Raw genomic sequence first — 21,009 nt, 5'->3', positions numbered from 1 at the left:
TCCTCACCAGCGGGCCTGGGTACGGGCCTGTGACCGGTCCTGGAGCCCCCGGCCCCTCCCTCCTCACCAGAAGGCCTGGGCACGGGCCCGTGACCGGTCCTGGAGCCCCCGGCCTCTCCCTCCTCACCAGCAGGCCTGGGCATGGGCCTGTGACCGGTCCTGGAGCCCCCGGCCCCTCCCTCCTCACCAGCGGGCCTGGGCACGGGCCTGTGACCGGTCCTGGAGCCCCTGGCCTCTCCTCACCAGCGGGCCTGGGCACGGGCCTGTGACCGGTCCTCGAGCCCCTGGCCTCTCCTCACCAGCGGGCCTGGGCACGGGCCTGTGACCGGTCCTGGAGCCCCTGGCCTCTCCCTCCTCACCAGCGGGCCTGGGCACGGGCCTGTGACCGGTCCTGGAGCCCCTGGCCTCTCCCTCCTCACCAGCAGGCCTGGGCACAGGCCTGTGACCGGTCCTGGAGCCCCTGGCCTCTCCCTCCTCACCAGAAGGCCTGGGCACGGGCCTGTGACCGGTCCTGGAGCCCCCGGCCCCTCCCTCCTCACCAGAAGGCCTGGGCACGGGCCTGTGACCGGTCCTGGAGCCCCCGGCCCCTCCCTCCTCACCAGAAGGCCTGGGCACGGGCCTGTGACTGGTCCTGGAGCCCCTGGCCTCTCCCTCCTCAACCACCCTCCACATGAAGAGGCTTCTAACCTGCAGTTTCCAATCCTGTCATATTTCTGTGTGTGAAAAGGACAAAGGAAAAGTCTGCCTCTCTGTGTGGCCTGCAGGCTGGCTCTGTCCCTGTCCTGCCTTCCAACGTGGGGTTGGAGGCCCAACCCCGCCACCGCCTTGCCATGGATTGCTGGCTGAATCCTGATCAACTGCACCTGGGGCTCCCTGGGCTTCTGAGCCAGAAATGGTCCCCTTACTCGCTGCCCACCCCTGACCCAAGATGCCAAGCGGCCCCTGGCAGGTGTCTGTGTCCCACCGCGAAGCGCATCTGTCAGGTGAGACTCCGGCTACCTGTCCATCGTGAAGCCCAGAGGCCCCTCAGGGAAGAACCTCCGGCAGGAAGGAGGGGTGTGCGGCCCTGCGTCTGGCTGGCCCACGTGGCCTCCCCCAGGCCCCGCCCACACCCAGCGCTCACCCTCGTAGCAGTCGCGCACGGTGCCGAAGTACACGTAGTACTGGTCGTTGGTGAAGAAGAGGAGGCTGAGCCAGGAGTCGAAGGCGTAGATGGGCACGATGAAGAGGATGCGCACGATGTAGCGCTGCTCGTTGGGGCAGCTGTAGCAGCGCAGGTGCATGTAGATCTGCGGACAGAGGGCCAGGTCAGCCGCAGCCCCACGGTCACGTCACGCCTCCTGCCCTGTCCACGGACCCTCTCCCTTCTGCCTGGCGGAGGGGACAGGAATGTGTCCTGACTTCTAGCGCCGCCAGACTCTTCCTGTGGCCTGGCGCAGGTTCCCTCCTGGGCCCTGAGCTCGGGGTCCCCTCTGGCTGCAGCGCCGGCCTCTCTCCCCCATCTGTCACCCAGAGGCAGCGCCGCCTCCCTCCCCACACAAACCGAGACTCAGACAAAGCAACGGGGAGGATAAAAGTCGCACACGAGACTGCTCCGGCTGGGATCGGCGGTCCCACAGCTCCCGAGGGTCTTGGCCCAGCTCTCACGACATCACAGCTGGCCTAGCCGAGTCCCAGGCTGGGGACAAGAAGGAGATATTCCCCATCTGCTGTGAGTCAAACTGCTTGGGACGGAAGTGGCTTCCAAAATGGCTGGAGTCACTGGGCAGCCGGCGAGGGGCTACCCAGGGGAAGCTGCGCAGATCCACCCGTCCCTCTTCACTGAGCGACCTTCAACCTTCCCCCCCACCCAGTCCCACGGCTTCCCGGTCCCACGGCTTGCCCCAGCCCACGGCAGCCTTCCCTGGGGCCCTGAGCTCAGGGGACAGGAGACACGATGTCTACCCAACTCTGCCACCAACTCACACGTCACCAGGTTAGTGCCCGTCCCTCCTCCCTCTCTGGCTCTCGATTTTCTCCTCTGCAAGGGGGTCCCTCCCACCCATGTGCCCCCTGGAGCTGAGGCTGGACCCGAGACCAGCTCTGGCCCAGAGCAGGCAGGCGGAAGTGACAAGTGTGGCTTCTGACTGTAGGCGCAAAGTATCCAGGGTGCTTTCCCGACTCCCTGTTGTCAGCCACCGTGAAGCTGCATGGATGCTGGAGCCACAGAACAGAACCCAACCTGGACCGGGCTGTGCTGGGGAGCGAGCAAGAAACCAGCCCTCCCAGGTGAGGCCTCTGGGAACGTGAGGCTCAGCTATCAAGGCCGCGTGGCCTGGCTTGGCGGAGACCCCTAAGGACCCCGCAGGGGAGCCGGGCACCTGGTGGCAGGTGATGAGCAGCGCCGTCCACACGAAGAAGCCGGAGACGGCCTGGGCGGCAGTCGTCATCAGGAACACGGGCTGCTCCATGGCCGTGGGGCGGCCCTCGGGGATTGTGGAGACGCCGGGTGAAGCGGCTGCGGTCGTGGACGCCGCCGGGTCGGGGGCCAGTGCGGCCCCCCTCACTGTCATGGTGCCTGGCAGCAGGAAGGGGTCCCCGAGAGAGACCCTGGGAGGACGTGAGGAGCCCACCTGGGGGAAGAAACCGCAGCGTTAGCCTCCTCCTCCCAGGGAGAATCGCCCAGGCCGCGACATCGCGTCTGCACCTCACCCGACCCGCAGATGGCCCAGGGCCACGGCCGCCCGCAGGGACGAACAGAGTGCCACCCGGGCTCTCTGGCCCTGCCCCATCACCACTGCCCACACAGCAGTCTCGTGAGCCTTCTTTTTTTTTTTTTTTTTTGACAGGCAGAGTGGACAGTGAGAGAGAGAGAGACAGAGAGAAAGGTCTTCCTTTTGCCGTTGGTTCACCCTCCAATGGCCGCCGTGGCTGGTGCACTGCGGCCAGCACACCGCGCTGATCCGAAGCCAGGAGCCAGGTGCTTCTCCTGGTCTCCCATGCGGGTGCAGGGCCCAAGCACTTGGGCCATCCTCCACTGCCCTCCTGGGCCACAGCAGAGAGCTGGCCTGGAAGAGGGGCAACCGGGACAGAATCCAGCGCCCCGACCGGGACTAGAACCTGGTGTGCCGGCACCGCAAGCGGAGAATTAGCCTAGTGAGCCGCGGCACTGACTTCATGAGCCTTCTAAGACCTCAGCCAGTCCGAGACCCCTCTCCTCTGCTCAAAACTCTCCAGAGGAATGGCTGGCATCCTCACCCAGGCGCACAGGACTGCCCAACAGGGCCTCGATGCCGCCGGACCTCATCTCAGCTCCAGCCACATCGGCCTCGTTGTTGCTCCTTGGACATACGTACCCTGCTCCTGCCTCAGGGCCTTTGCACTGGCTGTCGCTCTGCCCGGTCACTCCCACGCTTCCTTTCGGTCTCCACGCTGGCCACCTGCTCACACAGGACAGCCCTCCCAGGCACTCCTGACGGCTTCGCTTTACTTTCCTCTGCACTGAGCGCTCGCGACATCTGACTGCATCCAGCGCACTACAACTACTAAATCTCGCATCTGTCGACTGCACCCCAGCTAGAACACAGGCTCCCCGAGGGCTGAGGCTCTGTGCTGCTCCCGTGCCTGCAGCACGTGCTGGGGTGCTGGGCCCGGCCATCTCCACACACCCCAGCGGTGGCCAAACAACTTCTCCGTGAGCCACTTCTTTGCCATTTCTCCCCAGCTCCCCTAACGACCACATGCACACATGTGCACACCCCCACCCCCAGCTGGGCTGCCTGGGAGACTTCCTGGCTCTTTCCCAACCTGCCCATCTCCTGCCTTGGCTCCCCCACCCCCTTCCTCAGAGCCTCTGCACACTCCCCAGCCAGACACCCGCGTGCCACTGCTTCCGTCCTTTGCTCGTGTGTCTGACATCCTCCTGCCCACTCCCTGAGGCCAAACCCCCATTTCCGGCGTGGGATCCCCAGCACCTCGGCCACGTGCAACGTCAAACTTTATCATCCACTGGTTTCCACTCCTTCGAGAAGAATTTGCTTCTACGTGAAGGGGCGAGGAAACGGACACGGGCGAGTTCCGGAGGACACGTCAAGCTGTGGCAGAGACCCGGCTCACAGGCGGCTCTCAGGCTGGCCAGAGGCTGGAACTGCGGTCAAAGAGCCTGTGGCTCTCTCGGGGCCCAGGGCCCGAAGGCCTGCGTCCCCCGACGCTGCGCAGGCTGAGCGCTAATCCTCAGGGTGCGGGCAGTGAGGGCGATCGGATCATGAGCGAAGCCCTCGTGAGTAGGATCAGCGCCTTCATGAAAACGACCTCGCAGAGCTCCCAGCCCTTCCGCCATGGAGGGCACTGCCGTCCCAAACCAGGAGTGGCTCCCACCGACACGGGAGCTGCTGTCGCCTGGATCTGGGACTCTCCAGCCCCCAGAACTGTGAGAAATGGATGGCATCTTGCCGCGGCTCGGGAGGACTAACCAGGAAGTTAGAACTGGCCGCTCCCTCTCACTCAGGCAGGAGCCCCAGCACCCGGACGCAAGGGCCCCAGCCAGCCATCTGCAAGACCAACGCTGCCCCCGTCACCAACCAGAGCAACCAGGCCTACCTGACAGCTAATGGAACGGTTTTACACCGTGTGAGATGCACAGCGTGGGCACTGGGAAGACCCAGGCCTGGCAACCCAGGTCCTAGCTGCACCCCCAGTCAGCCAGGTACCCCAGGGGAGGTTTGCTGGGCCTAAGGGTCTCCACTGCCTGACCCAAACATGGCCAAACTCTAAACCCTGACCATCTCAGCCCGAGCCCACAGTCCCTTGCGGCTCCATGAGCTAGTGTGCAGGCAGGAGTGCACTGCTGGGGCCCCGGGCCATGCCTGGCCCTGTGATCCCTGCCGGCCGTATACCCCCAGTTCCTGACTCGGCCCAGGGCCCTCTCCGAGGTCGCCAGGAGCCTCTGCCACCACCCACCACCATCAGCGCCCCCTGGACGTCTACCGAGAGAGCTTTTCACATCTCCACCTTCCTAACATAGGCGATCTCTGTCACGGAGAGCTGGATCTAGATGAAAAACGCAAAAGCGGAGAAGGCGTCTATATAAAGAAACTCCAAAATGGAGAAGGCATCTATATCAAGAAAAAGGCTGGTGGCAGGCTGGGAACGAGACGGCGACAAGTCTAACAATAGCTCCTGCGAGCATCTGCAGACCCGAAGGCCAGCGCCAGCGGGGCTCCTTTAAGAAGCGGATTTGGGTGTAAATCATCATCGTGGTCTATCATCCCGAATTAAATGAGCAATGGGGGGGGGGTGCTCACCTTCCAGGTGAGGGGCGAGAAGCCCCTCTCCGCGTAGGGTCCTGGCAGAACTGCAGCCCGGCTTCAGACCAGGAAGCGGACACTGCAAGCTGACCAGACGCCCTGGAGGGTCTGCTCGGGAGAGGTGGGTGAGGGCCCCCGGCTCAGCTCCTCCCGGGGCTCTGCTCACTTCACTCCACTGCCCCTCCATGACCCAGGGGCCACCGCCGGCACTCGTGGGGCTGGCTCACGTTTCCTTACGTGGATCGTGTGGTTCACCCAGGACCATACAGATCAGAGCCAGGACTCAAACCAGGTATCTCACGCTGTCGTCCCAGCTCCTCTCAAGAGAGGGGGCCTGGCTGAGCTGCCCCTCCCACTCCAGTGCCTCCTAACAGGACACGACCACCACGTCCCACCACAGCCTGGAGATCCCTGGGAGAGGGGAGCGACGGCTTCACTTCCGCACCGGGACCCTGTGACGTCAAGCCACCCTCAGACTGCCCTGGTGGTTTACAAACCATCGCCCAAACGTGACCTCGAGTGTTCTCTCCCGGCAAGCCTGAAGTAAGTAACGCTGTCTCATCTTGGGGAGACGACCTGGGACTTGCCACCCGGCACCAAACGATTCCAGCGTTTTCATAATGGTCCCCCCCCAAGACTGAAAGTAGTAGCCTGACTCACAGACACACGGCCCTGGTACCCAGGAGAGGCAGGCACCCAAGGCTCCTTTAAGGCCCAGAGCTCGCCTTCCTCCTGGACCAAGGCAACAACACAGGTGGCCAGCCAATGCCCAGTACAGTTTGCACAACCTGGGACCCTGCCCGCCGGTCAGTGCATGTGGTGGGTATGCTTGGAGATGGATGTGGTATCCCTGGGAAGGAGCTCTTGCCTACCTAGGTCTCAGAAACCAGAGGCTGACCCCTGTTCCCTGGAGAAGCAGGGGACGGGGGGCAATGCCAGCAGGTGCAGCAGGATTGGGGTGGGTGGGGGCCTCCTTGACTCCCCTTTATTCAACGCAGTCCATGCAGCCTTAGAATGCCTGCAAACCACATCAGGGTGCCTGGTTCAAGTCCCAGCTCCTCCATTTCTAACAGTTTACACTGGGAGGAAGCAGATGATGCCTCAAGTACTTCAATTATTGTCGTCCATGTGGGACATGGGATGGAGTTCCTGACTCCTGCCTTTGGGCTGGCCCGGCCCAGCCTTGGCTGTTGTAGTCTGGAAAGTGAACCAGCAACTGGAAGATGTGTGTGTGTGTGTGTGTGTGTGTGTGTGTGAGAGAGAGAGAGAGAGAGAGAGAGACTCTTTATATCTGTATATATGCCTCTCTGTCTTTCAAATAAAATGAAAATAAACTTAAAAATTTAAAGGAACTTATTTATAAAAAAAAAAAAATAAGGAGCCTGGGGCCGGTGCTGTGGCGTAGTGGGTAGAGCCGCCACCTGCAGTGCCATCATCCCATATGGGTGCCGGTTCAAGACCCGGCTGCTCCACTTCCGATCCAGCTCTCTGCTGTGGCCTGGGAAAGCAGTAGAAGACGCCCCAAGTCCTTGGGCCCCTGCACCCATGTGGGAAACCTGGATGAAGCTCCTGGCTTCAGATCAGCGCAGCTCTGGTTGTTGCGGCCAAATGGGGAGCGAACCAGCGGATGGAAGATCTCTCTCTCCGCCTCTCCTTCTCTCTCTGCGTAACTCTTTCAAATAAATAAATCTTGGGGGGGTGGGGGGAAAGGAGCCAGAGCTGTGGTATAGCAGGTTAAGCTACACCTGCAATGCTGGCATCCCATATAGGCAGGGGTTCAATTCCCAGCTGCAGGTTTAAATCCCACTTGCATGGGAGACCCGATGGAGTTCCTGGCTCCTAACTTCAGCTGTTGTAGGTATCTGGGGAGTGAATCAGTGGGTGAGAGTTCTGTCTCTCTCTCTCTCTGCTTCTCAAACAAAATGTGTTTTAAAAAAGAAACAGTAATGCTCAAAAAAGTCAACAGTAAAAACAAAACAATTTGATTAGAAAAAGGACAAAACCCACAAGGAGCATTTCACTGAGGAAGAGGTCCCTGGCCAGCAGCCACCAGGGAAGTGACACGAAAACCTCGATGAGACACCATCCCCTGCAAGACAAACCAATGCTGGCCCTGCAGAGGGAGGGCACCTCCCAGCCATGGCTGGCAGGAGGAAATTGTGACCCAGGAATCATGAAAAACAGCCGGCCAGTTTCTTACAAAACTGACACGACCTCCCATGCAACCTGGCAATCACTCTTAGATGTTCAGCCTGGGTTTTGTGCACAAAGACCTAGGTACAAACATTTACAGCAGCAGCACTGGCAGTCTCCAAACCCCGAAAACAACCCCATGTCCTCCGACAGGTGAAAGGTCAGACTCGGAGGCATCCAGAGGGGAGTACCACTCGGCAAGTGGAAGTGACCGACGACAGAGGCGTCCACGGCTGGACGGATCTCCAGGACGCAGCGTTCACCAAAGCCAGCCAGTCACAGAGGCCACGCACCGCAGGCTTCCGCTTAGACAAGGAGCAGAGAGCCGGCCCTGGCAGGAGTCAGGAGCTCCGTCCCATTTCCCACGTCCCCCAAAAATGAGCTTCATGAGAAAACTGCACAGATGTCCACTCTCTCACATCACCATAGAGCTCTCACAGACTTTCTGTCTGAAGCACACAGAGGGTCATGGAGGACGGACTTCCCGCAATGAAACTGTTTGTGTCTTAAGTGGTGGATGGCCGGCGCCATGGCTCAACAGGCTAATCCTCCGCCTTGCGGCGCCGGCACACAGGGTTCTAGTGCCGGTTGGGGCGCCGGATTCTGTCCCGGTTGCCCCTCTTCCAGGCCAGCTCTCTGCTGTGGCCCAGGAGGGCAGTGGAGGATGGCCCAAGTGCTTGGGCCCTGCACCCGCATGGGAGACCAGGAGAAGCACCTGGCTCCTGGCTTCGGATCAGCGCGATGCGCCGGCTGCAGCGGCCATTGGAGGGTGAACCAACGGCAAAAGGAAGACCTTTCTCTCTGTCTCTCTCTCTCTCACTATCCACTCTGCCTGTCAAAAAAAAAAAAAAAAAATTGGTGGTGACGGGACTGGCGCTGTGGCGCCACACACACACTTGCACACATACACATGCATGTATACACACACGCACAAACATGCACACGCACACGCCTAAACCAGCACCTGCAGTCTATCTGCTTCGGCAAGATCACAAAGCGGGAAACTGGGTGAGGGAGTGTGTGTGGCTCTCTGTGACTCTACAATCGTTTCAGAACATAAACTTTTTCCGGGGCAAGTATCTGGCCTAGCGGTCAAGCCCCTAGTTAGGATGTCCACATGCCACATCAGAGTGCCTGGGTCTGAGTCGCAGACCCAACTCCCGACTCCACCCTCCTGAAAATGCAGACCTGGGGAGGCGGCCGGCGATGGCTCAAGTGGCCAGGTCCCTGGGACCCACACACGGGAGACCAGGACTGAGTTCCTGGCTCTTGGCTTCGGCCTAGCCCAGCCCTGGCTCCGCCACTGCAGCCATCTGGGAGTGAACCAGCAGCTGGGAACTTTATCTGTCTCCTTTTCTGCCTCTCAGAAAAAATATTTTAAGTCTTTATCACATAGAGATGTACACTGAAGTGCCTACGGGGGAAATCAAACGGCATCTAGGATTTTCTCTTGGAAAAGGGGGAGGAGGGAGAAGGATGCAACAAAACTATACAATGTGTAATTGGTTTTAAGTTTCTATTTATTTCAATTGTATCTGAAAGGCAAAGAGACACAAAGACACAATCAGATCTTCCACCTGCGGCTTCACTTCCCAAACGCCCACAACAGGCAGGGCTGGGCCCAGCCAACCCAGGAATCCAGAACTCAATCCAGGTCTCCCATGTGGGTGGCAGAGACCAGAATGCTCCAACCCACCATGTGCTGCAGGAGACAGAATCGCAAGCGAGCAGCCAGGACTCGGCAGGCACTCTGAGGATGTAAGATCCCAAGCACTTCCCCCACAACACCGCGCCCCCACCCTAGCATGTAACTGTCCACGCTCAGTGATGGGCAGGAAAGAAGGCATTAACCCATCTGCTCGACTTTTGTGCCTTTGCATTTTCCCCCATGGAAAGCTACAGAGAGCGGAACGGCGGATTCTCCGTGAACTCTGTAAGGAGACGGGGAGCCACTCGGGAAATCACCGGTAGCAGAGATTTGCTGCCAATCTTGCAGAAAAGCGTCGTCAAACCTTACACTGGAGCTACACATTTTCACCAAAAAAAGCTCCAAATCTGCCCTGGTTTTCTGTGGCGACTGGCTGTCAGAGACGCGTCTCCTAGCCACGTTTCCATGGCATTGCGAGCGTCTTCGTGGCTCGGGCAGGTGAGCACAGTGGACAAGACGGCAGCTGCTCAGAGCCTGGGCGGGGCGGGGCGGTCAGCAAGCCTCTCTGGGAGGCGTTGTGTTACCAGAGACAACGTTCAGTTTGATCACTGATTTAAAAATAAAATTAAAAAAAAAAAAAAACTTTCACATCAAAACTACTTTTTAAAAAAAGCCCACGGAACAAAATTCTCTAGTCTGTTTACAAATTTCCACGGTATCTGAATGGGTCTGGGACTCGTGTATTAAGAATTTTAATACAAAATGCTCTCCTTTCCATTTAGTTTACAAAAGCATCTGCCTGGCCCGCGGGAGCATGGAAATGTACCAGCCACATCTCAACAGGTCCTCCGCCTGCCGGGTGCACGTGCCGGGAGCGACCCTCCGGAGAGCCAGCCGGCGGTGCGTCCCCCGCGCACGGCCAGCGCCCACCGTGTGCGTCCCCCCACCCCACGCACGGCCAGCGTCCGCCGTGTGCACCCCCCACCCCGCGCACGGCCAGCGTCCGCCATGTGCGTCCCCCGCGTGCGGCCATCGTCCGCCGTGTGCACCCCCCCACCCCGCGCAGACAGCGTCCGCCATGTGCGTCCCCCGCGTGCGGCCATCGTCCGCCATGTGCACCCCCCCACCCCGCGCACGGCCAGCGTCCGCCATGTGCGTCCCCCGCACGTGGACAGCGCCCACCGCGTGCGCCCCCCACCCCACGCACGGACAGCGTCCGCCATGTGCGTCCCCCGCGTGCGGCCAGCGTCTGCCGTGTGCACCCCCCCACCCCGCGCACGGCCAGCGTCCGCCATGTGCGTCCCCTGTGCGCAGCCGGCATCCACCGTGTGCGTCCGCAGTGTGCACCCCCCACCCCGTGCACGGCCAGCGTCCCCCGTGTGCGTCCGCCATGTGTCCCCCGCGCACGGCCAGCGTCCGCCATGTGCGTCCCCCACGTGCGGCCAGCGTCCCCCGTGTGCATCCCCCACATGTGGCCAGCGTCCGCCGTGTGCGTCCCCTGCATGCGCCCCCACCCCACGCACAGCCAGCGTCCGCCGTGTGCGTCCGCAGTGTGCACCCCCCACCCCGTGCACGGCCAGTGTCCACCGTGTGCATCCGCCGTGTGCATCCCCCGCGTGTGGCCAGCGTCCGCCTTGTGCATCCCCTGCATGTGCCCCCCACCCCGTGCGCGGCCAGCATCCACCGTGTGCGTCCGCAGTGTGCATCCCCCACCCCGTGCACAGCCAGTGTCCACCATGTGCGCCCCCCGCCCCGCATGCGGCCAGCGTCCGCCGTGGCACTTCCGCAGGGAGGGCAGCCACGAGGACGCAATCTACACAAACTGGCCTTCCAGATGTTCTCACGGCGGGTTAAGGCACGCTCTCCCTAAATGACCAAGCGTCACCCACCAGAGAACTCTTTAGTGACTGGTTCTCTGGCTCTCTCCTGGTTTGTTCTCCCAGCGGTTTCTGTTACGTGCACGCGCACAGCGCACTGCGCGGACATCCACATACTGCGGACACGCGCTGCAGGTGGCTCTCGCTCTCTTTTACTGACAGGGACCTGTGAGCAAAGGCCTGAAGAGCAGTTGTACAGACGGGCAGAGGCCAGAGGCTTCCAAGCGGGGCCGCTGATGTCCTGGCCACTTCTCTGCAGTCTCTCGACCTCTGTGTCCTTCCCCAGGGCAGCCAGCCGTACGCTTCTCTATGGGAGGACATGCTAGGTCTGGGGGCTGCCTCACAGCGCTGTAATCCCTTCTAAGGTCTGGACACCCCGGCTCCCTCAGTCCCAGATGAGCCAGAAAGCAAAGTCAAGTAATTGTCCCAGCTCCCAGTGGCCTACCTGCCAGTGGGCGCGGCCACTCCACACTTGTCTCCAACCACACGCACCCAGCAAGCGCGCAGAGGCCAGGCCACGCAGCCGGCACTTTGCCCTGGCTCTGAGTCGGGGAGCTGAGCTGCAATCTGTGTCACCACCTGAGCCGGGACAGGGCAGGTGACTGGACTCTGACTTTGCCTCTTGGGGAGGAGAACACAGGCGCATTGTTCTACAGCCAGGGCCGTGCACCAGGTGAGTTCAGGGACTCAGAATTTTCCAGATATTACAGTTACGGTGCTGTACGTGCGCTGACACCCTGTCCAGGCAGCCCCCGAGTCTAACACACAGGGTCGCCCCAGGTAAGATATTTTTAAAGACTAATTAGTCTCCCCACCAATTCAGGTCAGATTTCTGCCACACAATTAATCTGCTGCAGGCTTTGGGGACTTCTGCGCGTTCAGGGTCCCGGTGCCAGGGAGAGGGGACGGGCGCCCGGACCGTCCTCCAGAGCCGCAGGGAGAGGATGCCTGAGGAAGCGAGGTCCAATGTGACTTATTTTTACTTATTTTCAACTTGAAGGCCTCTCGAACCTGTGGCAGAACCTGATTGGCCGGGCGCGGTCCTGGCTCTGCACAGAGCTGGGGCCCTGGGCTCCCTCCCCAGGCGCCTCGCAGCCCCTGCACACACGAGTCCACTCCTTCCTTCCGCCTGCTCCCGGAGGTCCCGTGACTCCTCCCTCGACTCCTCCTCACACCCTGGCCTCCCCCTGGCCGTGCGTGCTGCCTGACGTCCCCATGCCTCGGCCACCTCTCTCCAGGCACCGTGCAATGCCAGCACACGGCAGGGATGTGGAAGAGAGCGGAGCAGGGCACAGTGATGAATCGCCAGCCTCGGGCCTCCCCCACACGCCACAGGCATCCCATCCCCAGAGCCCCCAGCGCCGACACTTTGAGCTCAGCCGGAGCAGTGTCTGGCTGGGAGCGGAGGGAGCGGTGAGGGTGCTGGAGAGAGGCTGAGTCACACCTGGCGGCTGCCAGCTTGGAGAGGTCACGCCCAGGCAGGCAAAGGGGCCTGTGTGACACACCCCACCAGGACACAACTCAGCCCACAAGGTGGGGGCAACAGGGAGGGGCTCTGCCTAGACACTGACGTTTTACTAACTGGAACAAGCTAGCAATATTCTGGCTGCTTCTAGAATATGGAAGCTCCCACTCAAGCGGGGCGAGATGGCCTCTGGGGCAGGAACACTGGCCAAGGAGCCTCTGGAGGGTGGTGACCTCTCCCCTAGACAGTGACCTTCTGGAGATCAGAGGTCACGCCCGAGGGGCACTGTCTGAACGCGTGCACATACTCAGCACTCAACATGCACTGGCTGGATGGGGCGATGACCACACGAGTCAGCCCCCCCCCGCCCGCCGCGGCTCCGTCCAGCTCCAACTCCAGCCACACCTAGCATGGCGCTAGCTCCGAGCACTGGCAGGCTGCGAACACCGAGTCCCCCCTGGCGCCGGTTCTCTTCCACCACAATTGTGGGCGAGTGTATGTCTCACTTACCCCGACTTCCTGGGGAGATGGGCTCCCTGAGGGCAGGGATCGTGTTCACCCAGGTCACCGTAATGAAAAGTGAAATTAAAACAGGAGGTTTCTGGGGGGCCGGTGTTGTGGCGCAGTGGGTTAAACCAACACCTGCGATGCCAGCAGCCTACTTTGGAGTGTCTGTTGGAGTCTTAGCGGCTCTGCTTCTGATCTAGCTCCCCGCTAGTGCGCCTGGGAAGGCAGCAGAGGACGGCCTGAGTACTGGGGTCCCTGCCACTCACATGGGAGACTCAGATGGAGTTCCTGGTCCCTGGCTTCAGCCTGGCCTAGCACTGACCCATCTGGCCATCTGGGCAGTGAACCAGCAGATGGAAGATCTCTTCAGCTCTCTATTACTCTGCCTTATAAATAAATAAATAAATAAATAAATAAATCTTTACTTAAAATAAATAAAGTATTTTGGTGCAAAAACTTTGAAATGCATGCACTCAAGGGGTCTTCTAAAAGTCCACTGTGGCAATGCGGGCTACGATGCCACCTGCAATGTTGCTTCCCACATGAATGTCGGTTTGAGTCCCAGCTGCTCCACTTCTGATCTAGCTCAAACTAACGGGCCTGGGAAAGCAGCAGCAGGTGTCCAAGTCCTTGGCCCCCTGCACCCATGTGGGAGACCTGGATGAAATTCCAGACTCCTAGTTTTGGTCTGGCCCAGCTCCAAAATAAATAATTTTTTTAAAAAGTTACCTGCAAAATGCATATTATGAAAATGCTGCATGGATTTCAAAATGTTTTGGCACCAAAAAAATCTTATTTTTGGAAGATTTCTTTCTTTCTTTGAAAGGCAGAACTACAGAGAGGGAGGGAGAGACAGAGAGAGCTCCTCCTCCTGCTGCTTCACTCCCCAAACAGCAGCAACGGCCGATGCTTAGCCGGGCCAAAGCCACTTCTCTACCAACTTCCTGCAGTGCCCTCATAGTTGCTGAATGAGTGCTTTGGGGACCGAGGAAACACAAGGAGGAAGACAGGGAGACGTGGGTGCCATCTCCTGTCACTGGAACAGGCACACGTGCGAGCAGGACGCCTGCACCAGGATACTGTGGAACAGCGCGCTGGGACAGTGTGGCCCGGCTGGCAAACCCCTGTGGCATTCGATTGCTCACGGGGCCCTCCGACAGCCACGTGAGCGGGGTCTTGTCCCAGTCAGAACACCCGGGAGCACCAAGAGGCGGGACCCCTCGAGGCTGCCAGGTCCCAGGCTTACTTCGTGGGTCCAGGGCCCAAGGAGAGCTGGTGGGAAAGAGAACAGGTCCACACGAAGTAGCTCATGGCTTATAGCTCAAGGCCATCCAAGCTCTGCCAAGTCCAGGACCTAATTAGGAGTGCACAAACTCCCACCTCTCGGCATACCCCCCTCCCATCCCCCAGTCCTCCAGGAAACACATCCTCTGGCTGGCCCTCCCTTACGAAGATACCTCCTTTCCAGACAAGTCCCAAAGCAGGAGGTATTCGGTCAGTGTGGCCCCTGCCTCGGGCTGCAAGCTCTCCCCAGGGCATCTCACCACCTCACCCACACCTCATCCTCTGAGTCATTGGACTTCATGTTCCAGGGACCCCTACTCTTGCCACACCCCCCGCCCCATGTAACGGGCTGAATGATGACCTCCCAGAGGTATCCACATCCCAGCCCTGCGGCCCCATGCACATGTCCCCTCCCTGGGACAGCGGGAGGGACTCTGCAGGTGAGACAGGGACCTTGAGGGGGAGCCAGGGCTCTGGATGTAACCGCAAGGGTCCTCAAGAGAGGGAGGCAGGAGGGTGAGAGCGTGAAGGCAGGGACCGGGCCGGCGCTGTGGCCTAGTGGGTTAAGCCTCCGCCTGCTGCGCCGGCATCCCATGTGGGGACCAGTTCGTGTCCCACCTGCTCCTCTTCCAATCCAGCTCCCTGCTTATGGCCTGGGAAAGCAGCAGAAGCTGACCCAAATGTTTGTGACCTGGCACCCATGTGTGAGCTCCTGGCTCCTGGTTTTGGATCAGCCCAACTCCAGCCACTGCTGTTGGCAGCCATCTGGGGAGTCAACCAGCAGATGAAGATCTTTCTCTCTGCCTTTCAAATAAATACATTTTTAAGGTTTTTTTATTTATATATTTGAGAGGTAGAGTTACAGAGAGTGAGAGATACAGGGGGCGAGGAGGGTAGAGGTAGAGGTCTTCCATCCGCTGGTTCATTCCCCAGATGGCCACAACGGCTGGGGCTGTGCTGATCTGAAGCCAGGAACTTCTTCCAAGTCTCCAACGTGGGTGCTGGGGCCCAAGGACTTGGGCCATCCTCTGCTGCTTTCCCAGGCCATAGCAGAGAGCTGGATCAGAAAAGGAGCAGCCGGGACTCGAACCAACACTCATATGGGATGCTGGTGCCACAGGTGGAGGATTAACTCACTGTGCCACAGTGCCGGCCCCTGAATAAAGACGGCAGGACAACACGAGCAGAGAGGAGAGCCTGGAAGAGGCTCTGCTGGTGGCAGCGAGGGAGGTGCCCTCTGCGAGCTGGGAAGGTGAGGAAGCAGATCTCCCCCAAGACTCCAGGAGGAGCCGGCCCCCCTGACACCTTGACCTTAGCCCGGGGAAACGCATTGTGGACCTCTGACTCCCAAACGGCAGGACGGTGGGTCTGTCTGAAGTCTGCTCTGGTCGCTCGCCGCCACAGCAGGAGCCACAGCTGGCAAAGGAGGAACGTGGTTGGGGGCTGAGGCGGTTGCCCAAGCCACCTGGTCAAAGGTCCCTTCCTCTGCCCTGGCCATCCTGGCCAGACGTCCAGGGCTGTGACAGAGCCGGGGGCTCTGGAGCCAGTCCACCTGGACTTGGCTCCCACTCTGCCACTGAGCAGCTTTGTGTTTGCGGGCGAGTGACGTCATCTCTGCTGGCCTCGGCTTCCTCATCTATCAAATGGGAGAGCCGGCCAGCACTGAGCGCAGGCCCTGGCACCGGGTGCTGGCACCTTTCCCGCTGCTCCCGGCCTCACAGCAAGCTTGCCCTTGGTCAGGCTGGGAGTCCACGTGCCCCACGGCCTTCAAGGCTGGCCGGTCCGTCCCTGGTGCTTCCGTTTCCAAGCCTCTGAGGCCACATTTTCATTCATTAGTTTCAGGTCCAAGCCCTTCCGAGCTGCAGCCCCGATGTACTCCCTCAGGCCACTGCCGCCCACGGCTGAGCAGAACCGGCAACACGCCTGCGTGGACGTCTCTGGAGTACTCAGGCCAGCTCGGAGGATGGGTTTTCTCTCCGTGCACGCAGAGAACCTTCCACGCCCACAGAGCCGGCTGGGCAGCTCTGACTCCAGGGCCGTTCACCTGAACCGGCCCCTCCACCGCACTCCAGCTGCCTAGGGATGACGCAGCCCCTCTGGCTTCTGCATGCCACTCGGGTCGTCAGCTCCCGACTCACACGGCAGAGCAGGTCGCCAACCCCCAGCCTGGCCCTTCTCCAGTGCAGATTAGCGGCTGGACAGTTCCGCCTGGCGCCCTCACGGGGGCACAGGCCTCTCCCCTCCACTGCCCTGCCATCAACACAGACGAGTGGAGGGGCCAAGTTCCCACCAACGTCTCAATCAGCAGAGAAAGACCGCCCGTCCGTGCCTTGGCTGTCACCCGGGGGAGAGGCACGGGAATGGAGGGGACCACAGAGGAACCCCAGCTCCTTCAGCAAGGCTTACTGCACTAGGCTTCGAGTCTGCTTTCGTCAATGCAAGCCGGGCCGAACTTTCCCTGTGCTGGTTTTCTCCCAAGTGAGAACACACAGACCAACGCTCAGCCTCTTCAGCTGGGCTTCCCAGACCCTGTAAAGGAGATGCCCTTGCCAGCCGCCAAAACCCCATCTGGCGCAGACAGAAGACAGGTCCCCCGCAAAGCACAAGCCGGAACGCCACCCCCCTACTGCCCTGTGGGAGTGGGAAGCCCAGCTCCAGCCCAGGGAGCTCGGGGAGAAGCCCCAACCCAAACTTCCTTCACACAAAGGCACAGTGAGTGAGGTGAGCCCGCATCCCACCCTGCACGCCCCACAGGCCCCGAGGAAACAGCGCTGGACGCGCACAGCAGGAGGATGCCTGTGCACAGGAGAGTGGAGGAACAGCGACACATCAGACAGCGGACTCTGCCCCGGCAGCGAAGAGGACCCACAGGCAGTCCGGTGACCTCCTGACCCCAGCATGCATCGGGGCACTTCCGCTCACGGGAGAGTCAAAGCCGCCACAGCAAACCCAGTGCTGGCATGAGTAGCGGTGACCCCGGGAGGGTCCCAGGGCTGGTCTGAACAGTGAGTCGAGGGTGTCGCTATTGCTTGTGACGTGGGATGTGGCAGAATAACCGGAACAAAGGCTGGGGCTCCGGAGGGGTCAGCCAGTCCTCAGCCTGGGCGAGGTGCTCGCTCTGCCTTCTCACGTGCAGAGTGAATCACAACAGCTGTGTGTCCTGGGGTCTCGAGACGGCACATAAGGAACCCAGACAAGGCCCTCGGCGGAGGGCCTGGGCCCAGGCCTGTGCCTGTGGGCCTTCTTCTAGCACCAGGGTAGGTTCACAGGTGTCAGGCCTGGGCCCCACAACTTCCAATCCCAGCATGCAGAGGGCGTAGCCACCCATTCACTCATGCAGGGGCAGGGAGCCCCCAGCCCGGTGAGAACAGACATGGAGGACGCTGTAAAAAGCCCCAAATGCCAGAGCGGATACAGAAGTGGGGGGGGTCAGAGGGCAGTGTGGGGGCTAGGCTTGGAATGTCAGGAAGGACCTGGGCACCGTGGAGGGAAAGGCAGGTGTGCGGAGCGGAGCCGGGAGCAGAGGCCTGGGCTGGGACGGCAAGGGGCAGGGCCTGGCCGGCTGCTGGCCCCGAGGCTGAGGAGAGACAGATCTGGAGCCCTCTGCTGTCAGTGGGATGCCCGGAAGTGAGGACAGCAGAGCAGGGATTTGAAATGACAAAGCCAGTCGGTGCAGTGTGTCTGAGAGTCCAGGCAAAGTGGCGTGTCTCTCCAGGCCTGAGGCTGAGCGTGGCGTTCACCAAGAACACCCAGACCCTCACTTTTAGTCCTCTGGGAAGGAACCAGGGGTGTGTTCTTAAAAAAAAATTTTTTTTAAAGATTTATTTATTTGAAAGGCAGAGTTTGAGAGAAAGGAGAGAGAGAATGAACCTACCGCTGGTTCACTTCCCAGACGGCCGTAGTGGCTGAGGTTGGGCCAGGCTGAAGTCAGCAGCCAGGAATTTTATCCGGGTCTCCCACGTGGGTGCAGGGGCCCAAGCACTTGGGCCACCGTCTGCTGCTTTCCCAGGTGCATAAGCATTAGCTGTGTGGGAAGTGGAGCAGCCAGGACTCGAACCAGCACTTACACGGGATGCTGGCAACAGGCAGCTGCTTTACCCGCTGTGCCGCAACACCAGGGCACCAGGAATGCGGTTTCTGATTAGACAGCGGTCAGGAGCCTGCGTGAGGCTGGCTGTCCTGGGGTTGGCCAGAGCACTGACCTTCCTCCACTGGACAAGAGGGGACGTTACAGTTCTTAAGCTTGTTCTTTATCTTAATGTTTGGAAAGGGCACCTCGGGGAATAAGCGCTCAGCACTGGCACCCCGACACCTGGCTGCCCTTCCACTGGGCTTCCCCTGGACACAGAAATCCTCCTGTTATTCTTCCCCATTCTTTGCTGAAAGTTTCCCCTCTTCATGCTTTCACAATGGGTCTGACCGTATTTTTAGAGTCCCTGTTTTTAGGGCATCGCCGCACACGTGCAGGGGGAACCCAGAGAAGGAAGCTGCCATCACGAGGCCTGGGCACGAGCAGAGGTGGGAGGATCTGACGGGCAGGAGCCACACAGGAGCTTGGCGACCCCGGGGCCCCTTCAGAAGCGAGCAGTCCCTCAAACACAGGAACCCAGAACGGAAGTCCACCTTGGTACACGGGTCTGGTCCCATGCCTCGCCATGGCAGGTGCTGCTCCCACACAGTCTAAAGACCTTCGCCACCCTGGACCCAGGCGACAGACGTGAGACGTGTTTCTCCTGCCTCCTTTCTCGTAGTAGCAACGATAACGCCTTTCTCTCCTCCCGCAGGGCCTCACGGCGCGTGCCTGGGTGGCGGCACCCGCTCCCCATGCTGGCTGCTCTCACCCAGCAGCCGCCCATCACAGCACGCGAGCCCTCAGCTCACTGCTCCTGGCTGCATGCCGCTCCCCGGTCAGGACGGACCAGTCCCCGGCTCCCTGCGGATGGGCGTTCAGGTTGTTTCTGACCCTTCGCTAATACGTGCATTACCTGCTATTACAGCATTCCCAGAGCCCCAGCTCAACCACGCTTCTGGGAGCCCTGGCTCCTGCGCCCAGCCGCAGGCAGAGCTGACCACCTCCCGTCTGTCGAAACCTTGACTCACACGCTCTTCAGGCCTAAGCAGCCGTTCCGTGCTCCAAGCTTCCCGGGGGGGCTGCCAGCTCGCTGAGGGCGGCCACTCGGGGCAGGGAGGGCTGAGGATGCTGAACCAGAAAAGCCAGAAGTCCCTCCCCTAGGATCTCAAGCCATTCACCCCTCAGAGCCTCAGTCTCCCCATCTACAACACAGCGCGGGGACTCCAAGGCTGCAGGGCTGGGGGAAGAGTCAATCAAACACTCTCTGAAATGTTTTCAAAGCCCGACAATGCAAATCCAGGGAGGACGGTCAAATCAGCATGATCATATGCTAATATCAACTGATACTAATATCCTCACACACCGCCCTCCCCAACACCTCTCACTACACCTCGCCTCCTGGACACCCAAGCAGACTGCTGATAGAATCGCAGATTCGGAGCTGGGAAACACGGCCGCTGGAGACGGAGACCAGGAGGCTCTGCCAGGGGCTGTTATTTTCCTCTGGGAGACTTTCCGTAAACGATGCCCCAGAGAGCTTGGAGAAACAGCCCCATCCCACAGAGCACAGTTTCTCAGCCACCTGCTGGTGGCACAGGGCCTCCCGGTGGCAGGCTGTCCGCAGGGGTGGCACAGGAGAAAAACAAAGAGAATGAACTCTCTGGTCCCCGGGGTGGGGAGGCTGTCTGAGCTGGAGGAGGAAGTGGCTTGCGGAGGTCTCGTTGGGCGGGGGAGTTGGGGGTGGTGCCGGCCGTCCTGGGGCTGACCGTGACCCTCACGTAGAGTGTGCAGGAGCAATCAGGAGGGTCACACAGCAGACTTCAGGTTAGGAAAGTGCACGCACCCATACGCACACCCCCTCCCATCTTCACAGCCACACCACCCGCCCTGCCTCCAGGCCACGGGGGACTTTCTAAGCCTCACCTGAACCTTGTGACACCTGGAGGTGGGCAGAGAGGACACAAGCAGCCTCCACTGGAAAGGGTGAAATTTAAAGAGGGCAAGGGACTTGTCCAAGGTCATGCCCAGGTTTCTGACTCTCAGTCTAGTGCCCTGTCCACCACACACACCACTGTGCTACCTGGGAAAAAAGCTGGGGCCTCATCTCCCTACAGAAAACCTGGAACAAAGCACTAGGCTCTGATTAAATTTCTCTGACTCTTTTCTATCTATAGGTAGCTTTTTTTTTTTTTTTTTTTTGAAGGGCAGAGTTACAGAGAAAGAAGAGAGAGAGGTCTTCCATCCACTGGTTCACTTCCCCTCTCCGCAACAGCCAGAGCTGGGCCGGGCAGAGAAGCCAGGAGCCAGGAGCTTCTTCCAGGTCTCCCACGTGGGTGCAGAGGCCCAACGACTTGGGCCTCCTCTGCTGCTTTCCCAGGTGCATCAGCAGGGAGCTGGGTCAGAAATGGAGCAACTGGGACTCGAATCAGCGCCCATGTGGGATGTTAGCATTGCAGACAGTGGCTTAACCAGCGGCACCTCAGGGCCGTCCCCCTCTCATTTTCTTAATTCAAGAGATAGAGAAAAAGCAAGAACGTCCATTCACTGGTTCACTCCTCCACTCCCCAAATGCCCACGAGAGCCAGGCCTAGACTAGGTCAAAGAGTCAGCAACCCAACCCAGGCCTCCCACACAGATGGCAGGGACCAAGTACTTGGGCCATCATCGGTGCCCTCCAA

The 21,009-nt window shown here is 60.0% G+C and overlaps 1 protein-coding gene across 1 annotated transcript in view; it reads right to left on the bottom strand.

Annotated features, from left to right (window-relative positions):
- Nucleotides 1-21,009, bottom strand: part of TMEM184B (transmembrane protein 184B) — a 50,195-nt gene that overhangs the window by 22,734 nt on the left and 6,452 nt on the right. The window contains exons 2-3 of the mRNA XM_062202851.1: nt 2,361-2,612; nt 1,124-1,289 (exon numbers count right to left, since the gene is read on the bottom strand). Of these exons, the coding sequence (XP_062058835.1) occupies nt 1,124-1,289; nt 2,361-2,552 (358 nt within the window). The 5' untranslated portion in view covers nt 2,553-2,612. The remainder of the gene's footprint in view (nt 1-1,123; nt 1,290-2,360; nt 2,613-21,009) is intronic.

Source organism: Lepus europaeus, chromosome 10 (assembly GCF_033115175.1).
Source record: "Lepus europaeus isolate LE1 chromosome 10, mLepTim1.pri, whole genome shotgun sequence".
NCBI classification, from domain to species: Eukaryota; Metazoa; Chordata; class Mammalia; order Lagomorpha; family Leporidae; genus Lepus; species Lepus europaeus.
This window is presented reverse-complemented; position numbering and strand designations above follow the sequence as displayed.